Source organism: Colias croceus, chromosome 3 (assembly GCF_905220415.1).
Source record: "Colias croceus chromosome 3, ilColCroc2.1".
Lineage (NCBI taxonomy): Eukaryota > Metazoa > Arthropoda > Insecta > Lepidoptera > Pieridae > Colias > Colias croceus.
The window spans coordinates 12,101,637-12,108,554 of NC_059539.1; the positions used below are offsets into that span (position 1 = coordinate 12,101,637).

The 6,918-nt window shown below is 36.9% G+C and overlaps 1 protein-coding gene across 3 annotated transcripts; it reads right to left on the reverse strand.

Moving 5' to 3' along the window:
• Positions 1–494: 494 nt before the first annotated feature.
• LOC123706278 (G2/mitotic-specific cyclin-B3) lies at positions 495–6,646 on the reverse strand. 3 transcript variants are annotated; one of them, XM_045655468.1, is made up of 8 exons: positions 6,492–6,646; positions 5,986–6,291; positions 5,234–5,502; positions 3,992–4,211; positions 2,652–2,906; positions 1,931–2,086; positions 1,371–1,545; positions 495–854 (listed from the first exon to the last, which is right to left on the reverse strand). In XM_045655468.1, exons 2-8 carry the CDS (start codon positions 6,283–6,285, stop codon positions 691–693), a joined length of 1,539 nt encoding a protein of 512 aa, XP_045511424.1. In that variant the 5' UTR covers positions 6,286–6,291; positions 6,492–6,646; the 3' UTR covers positions 495–690. The 3 variants fall into 3 exon arrangements, with proteins under 3 accessions (XP_045511424.1, XP_045511425.1, XP_045511423.1); XM_045655469.1 differs by having other exon boundaries at positions 3,998–4,214; XM_045655467.1 differs by having other exon boundaries at positions 3,992–4,214.
• Positions 6,647–6,918: the final 272 nt, after the last annotated feature.

The window sequence follows — 6,918 nt, forward strand, 5'->3', positions numbered from 1 at the left end:
ACAATTTGAAATTAAAAAATAAATCTTCTAAAACGGCCACGTTTCATAAAAATAAACGCTCCCCAAAACATGGCAACCCTTACAATGATATGTCATTTCAATAAATCAAATAAGCCGCCCGTTGAATCAAACTCAACTTTTCCTACGAAAAAACGCGAATATGAGGTGAGGTGAGGTAACAAAGCCATAATTCATTTGAAATCACTTTATTAAGTCCAAATTTTCTCCAATCAGATAATAAACCAATAGGGCTTTGACAAAATTAACTGAAACAACCATTTTTGCACCGACTCAAAAGTCTAAAGCTTGGTTGCACCAAATTTAGTTCGGTTAAGAATTAATGTCAAATTCAACAATAACAGTAACGGTGACTTTTACAGTGAATGCAAAATGTGTTGCACCAACATATTTTCTTTCATAGTTGGTAGAAATGACATCTTATTTTGTATTTGAGAGTTATTTTTATTTAACATTAAAAATAGCTTTAACCAGTGAAAAGCGAGCGGTTATGATTATTGTAAAAAATTATATCTATAAATTTATCAAACAGTGCAACTCACATTTCCCTAACTTCGTTTATTATTGCTAAAATGATGCAACCCAGCTTAAGTTGGTTTTTGGTTAGTTGAGTGAGATTCCCCGAGTCAATACCCACCTAAGTAAGTCAGTAAGCAAGGTGCCGGTTTGTCCTCAACTTGTTAGTACCGAGTCTTCAACGAGTGGCACTTTGGCCACTTCGAAGAATATTGTGTGCGAATACTTGTTCCTGACCGTGCTGATCGCCGATTTGGGCTTCTTGTGTAGTGTTGCGTTGAGTTGCAGCGAGAGGGGGATAATGTCTTTGAGCTCGTAACCTGGAAGTGGAAATGGTAAGAATAAGTATAGCTGATAATATAAGATAGCAACGTCAAGTAGTCAACCCTAGCGAAACAAAATTTAAAGATGTCTTCAAACAAAACGCGTACTTAACGCTTATATCGTTGCGTTTTGTACATTTCGGCATCAGGTGCAGGCGCGCTTGCAGTGGTCAGCGATGACGTTTGCTGACAAGATGCAGAGGGCCAGGCGGCTGTCGGCCGGCCGCTGACAGTCAGCGCTGGCGGGCGACACGTACCGGTGTAGTGGCGCAGCGCGGGCGTCCAGTGCGAGAGGCCCTTCATGCGCAGCGCGAGGTAGAGCGCGGCGGCGGCCAGGCGGCTGTCGGCCGGCCGCTGACAGTCAGCGCTGGCGGGCGACACGTACCGGTGTAGTGGCGCAGCGCGGGCGTCCAGTGCGAGAGGCCCTTCATGCGCAGCGCGAGGTAGAGCGCGGCGGCGGCCAGGCGGCTGTCGGCCGGCCGCTGACAGTCAGCGCTGGCGGGCGACACGTACCGGTGTAGTGGCGCAGCGCGGGCGTCCAGTGCGAGAGGCCCTTCATGCGCAGCGCGAGGTAGAGCGCGGCGGCGGCCAGGCGGCTGTCGGACGCGCCGGCCAGCCCGTACTCCAGCAGCGCCTGCTCCAGCACGAACCGCGCCAGCGTCAGCGTCGGCATCGACACGCGGGCACACTGTCGGCGAACGGACAATTGTTAAACTGATGTTCATATTGTCCGTGTTCAATTGAATTCACAAACAGTATATTAATTGTCGAAATTAAAAACTGACAGATAATACACAAAACTGAATTTAACGTAAGTAACGCGATTGCGCTGCAAGTTGGGTGTTAACGCACCTACGCACGTATTTGCGGGTAAAGATCGGCATCATCGTTCGGGTTTTTACTTTTATACGCACGCACTTGTTTTCTCTACAAACGGAGATACACACAAGACGTGTCTTGTTACCGTTGTTGTACATGCATTAACGCGCTACGCTGCGTAATGCGTGGCAGTGAATTTCCTAAAATAAAGGAATTGACAATCATAATAAATATCACTTGAACAGTATACTCACCCTAGCATATCTCCTGAGGAACCTGTACGATAGTGGAATGCCGAGATCAAAGTCGATAACTTTCAGTATATTGATCTCCATCCTGAGCAGTTGGCTGAGCGTGTATGCGCCATCGCAGATATACAGGAAGTCGTCTACTAATGGCGGGATCCTTTCCTGTAATATTTATAAACATTTCTGTATATCTTTTACTTATAAATACTACTAAAATAATGAAGTATGAAATTACGTATTCACTTTGCCGTACTATTTGTATTTATCAGTAACTAGCTTACCGCCCGCGGGTTCGCCCGTTTTGTCTAAAACCTAATAAATTTTATACTAAAACCTTCCTCTTGAATCACTCTATCTATTAAAAAAAACCGCATCAAAATCCGTTGCGTTTGCGGACAGAGAAAGCGACTTTGTTTTATATTATGTAGTGACTAAACACATAATCAAATAATATCCAAGTGACGTTGTATAAAGCATTCATTGAAATTCACCTAATTAAAAGGAAAGAAAAACACCTCTTATTTCGCCGCAGTAATGTTCAAAGTCTAATGTGCATCGCTAATTAGAATACTCAAAATATTGATTACGGCAATTTTCAAGCATGATTTCGGAAAGGCATGGAATTATTGTGGTATTAATAGTGAATATTGTAAAGACCACCCGATCTGTAAATATACCAGAAAAAACACATAAAACATCCTACATTAAATAAACACTTGTAACTCACGTCAAACTTAGACGCAATAAACAGCGACGAAGCGCCCAGCAGCTGGAGCTCCTCCTTACTGAGATGCTCCCTCTCGGGCAGGGTCCTGCTGGACCTCGTGAGGAACAGGTCCACCAGCTTCACCGCCAGGTACAGCGTCTCGTGGTTCAGCTCGAAGCTCTCCTGAACCTCCACCATCCAGTCCACGAGCAGGGCTCGCATCCACGCCGTGATGCCCTTCATGCGACCGAGGTAGTCGTCGATTATGAAGAGAGGCTGTGGGTGGGTGGTTTAGTTAGCATATAGTTAACGACTGGCACACTGCAACGCACCACGCAGCGTAGCGAACGAATGCGTGAACGAATAAAAAAATCTGTACGCGTGTGATATCTACGCCACTACTAAATACGTTTTCAGTATCTTGGACTGTACGTGTTTTATATACAACCAACGTTAAAACATGCGTTTACGCACTACGCTGCGTACTGTCTATCGCTATGATGTATATTTATCGCTTTACATCTGAATTAGATGTAGATTGTAGGTAATGTGGTCTGCGCTCAATATAAACCTTTTATTATATTATGTACTACATTACCCGCGGCTTCATCCACCATATCTAAAACTTATAAATTCTCCCGAACAAACAGTCTGTCTTATCTATTTAAAAAAACCGCAACAAAAATGTTGCTTTGTTTAAAATACCTCAGCATACATGGTAACAGAGAGAAATCGGGACGCGACTTGCATATAGATATTAGATAGTGATTTTAATCAGTGACATGCAAATTATAAAACATATTTTTTAAATATTTGAATAGTCTTATTTGTTCATTATCTGCTTCTTCCACGTCGTGAGAAAGCGTCACAAGCAGTTTAAATTTGAAATAATTTTGCGTTTTTTGATGAGTTGAATGAAACTATTGTAACAATTTCAATACATATAAGAGTAACATTTAAAACCTCAGAGAAATAATGTTGATACTTATTACTTGTCTTTCCAATGATAGATAATGAAATTGCAAGAACTCAATTTCTTGAATTTATTCAGACTCGTTTGCCTACCTAACCAACATATTATTACATCAAAATAGCTGAGATCTCACTGAACTAGAAATTGAAAAACAACATTGTTTTTAAACTAACAAGTTTTCACTTGTTTAACTCTGAAATACGACATTGGTATATTTCCCGCGTCTTTGCACTCGTAAGAATGAATGCAATGACGCGTACTTCGTAGTTAGTACGTATGTAATTTTACGTCAATTATTATTATAAATCTAAAATTAAGACAAACACAATACATATACTTTTAATGTTTCTAAAACAAAAATGTAACTAAAAACAAAAAATACACTCACACTCACCTCTCTACTCTTCAAGTAGTTGAATATGTCCATAGCATAATGCGAGACCTGGTAGTGATCGTTCCAGTTCTCCAGATCAAAGTCAGCCACGCCCTCCGGTATCTTGTGGGGGGACTCCGTCTCATCGTCTAGGGACTTAGTGTCGGTGTCGTCTAAGTTCACCTTGTCGAGTTTTTCGCTAATCGTCTTGTATTCTTCTTTTGTTTCGTTTGGGCTACTTGGGATATATGTTGGGTTTAGGAAGTGTTAACGGCGAAATTACGTATATTAATAGCAGAAACTAAGTTGCCATTGATGTTAGATTTCACATACAATTTTTTAATAAACAGATAGATTATGTGAGGCAATGTTTGTTGAAATTTAACTTTACTTTTTTTTTTCAACTTTTAAAGTCATAACCAGATGGACGAACATTTACAAAAATTGGAATAAATGACTGCTTACAACAAATAAATGATTTGAATTTGAATTAACAAAATCAGAACAAAAATAATCTGCAATAAGTTGACTAGTATAAAAAACAATAAATTTTAAAATTTTATTTTAAACCTAATGATAACTTATAAAATTATCACAAAACACTGTAAAATAAAAAATATAACTGATGTTGATAAAAATGACACTAAGATTTAAGTATATGAATTTTGTGATAAAAAAGTGAATATTAAAATCACTTCAGTTACTAGTTGAAGGCATCGAATGAATAGTTAATTTTATAATTTTATTTAAACAACTACTTATGTCTACTTTATTTTAAGTTAAAAATATAAAATTTGCATTTTTTCTGGTTTACAAATAGTTTCATATTATGTATTAAAAAAAAAAAGATAACTTACGATGTAATGGCTATTAATTCAAATTTAAAACCATTTAAATTGCAACTATAAAATGATAATGAATTATTTTTTGTGTGTGTACAGAATAATTTATTTATTTATGACACTTTATTGTACAATACCAGTAATAAAAACATATATAATTTAACATGGAGAACATGAATGTGGTAAGTGCACAAAAGGTGGCCTTATTGCTTAAGGCAATCTCTTCCAGGCAACCGTAAAAATAAAGGACATGTAAGGCAAATAATGTGTATTTTGGAAAACAAAACTGCCACAAAATATTTTTTTTATTCAAATGAACAATGAATATCCATTGTAATTACTAGTGCAGTGTAGAATCATCTATTTTAAATAATATCAAATTTCTTAACTATTTGCACCTTATACATATACTTACTTATTTTCCAAAGCAGTCGTATACAGGGAAGGTTCAGAGACGTCACTTTTAGCTGATTTCGCAGAGCTCTGACTTTGATTCTGGTTTTCTTTGTCAAGTGATTTCCTGATGATGTTCTTGAGTATGCCGTTCTGAGCGCGAGTCGCCACAGGCTTCGGTGGATCCTTAGTAAAGTGTTTGTGAACACTTTCCACCACATTTGTTGCAACTTTTTGTAGCTGTCTCGCTTTTGAAGTCTTTCCATTGATAACTGTTTGTGGTTTAATGGTCTGCAATTTTTATATTGTGTAAATTTCTAAGATGTTTTTAATTGAGTAATTATAAAAAAAAAAAATTAATTACAATAAACTAAAGATACTGATGCTTTGAAGTAGTTAAGTTAGATAGGTAAATGAACTTATGTGATCATTTTAGTTACAACATTGAATAGGTATTAACAAATTTAATTTCATTAATAAAACTACATAATAATATTATATTTAAATTTAACATGCAGTTTAGACAGAAATATTTATTTATTGTATTAAACATATAAAGGTACCTAAGTTAATAATTATTATAATATGAGTAAACATGTGTTGATATTACACAATACAATTTTGGAGGGAAAGATCAATGACCTATATTATCAACAAAAAAGTTATATGACCTGATTTACAAAGATTTTACTAGTTAATCGTAGACAATTAGATGCGGAAGCTGTTGAATATTCTTGAGTTACCCACACATGAAAAAATAAAAAAAATATTAACCTTTACAGATGGAAGCATTTTGCTTTCCACTGTGACTTTTTTCAGTGCCATGCTTTTGTCTTTATCATTATTAGCACAGGATTTGTTGAAAGCGTTTGTGATGTCGCCAAAAGCCGCCCTTTTTGCCGTCATGTCTTTCAGGGGACTATCAGCTTTCCTCTTATTTGGCGCCTTGAGGTTGTCTTTGTAGGTCTTTAGAGAAGCCAATTGCTTACTCCTCGTCGTGATTCCATGGCTTACGAGGCCATTCAAGTTTTCGTTGACGCCGATAGGTTTTGATGCCAACCTTGTTGGCGCCATTATTAACTGAAAATAACCAAAACTTATCACGTGTACAATTTCGTTGGCGCCGTCTTGCGTTATTTATATTTAATTTCACAACTAAACGAACCTCCTAATGAAATAAAATTCAATAATCATCTAACGTCTAACGGCTAAAAATGGAGGCAAAACAAATGAAGTTTCAATCATGTCCACAGCGTCGTATAATTTTAAGGAATACTTACAATTGAAAGACGGCAGCGGCCGTTTTATGAATATTTTAAGGGTTTTATAAAATTACACAGCACTTTAAAAAGTTTAAACCACAAAAACTCAATCTTGAATTCTGTAACTCTTGAGTCTACATTTACGTTACTTCAACTCGCAACCGAATAGAGCAATTTACAAAAACCGTTGCTTTGAATGTCTATTGGCAAATGGATGAGCCAATGATAAGCAAGACACTAGATTACGTTCCTTTGTACACGTTCGGGGTGAAATTACATCAGAATGTAAGTTTTAATTTTTTGTGAAAAAAACCTAAACGTATCATTGTAATTAAAAAAATGATAATTATATTTAATAATTATTGTAAATTGTCGTTAAATGTTATAGAAAGCCTGTGAAATTGTGCATAATTTATTACATAATCTTCCAAACTCAAAGATTATA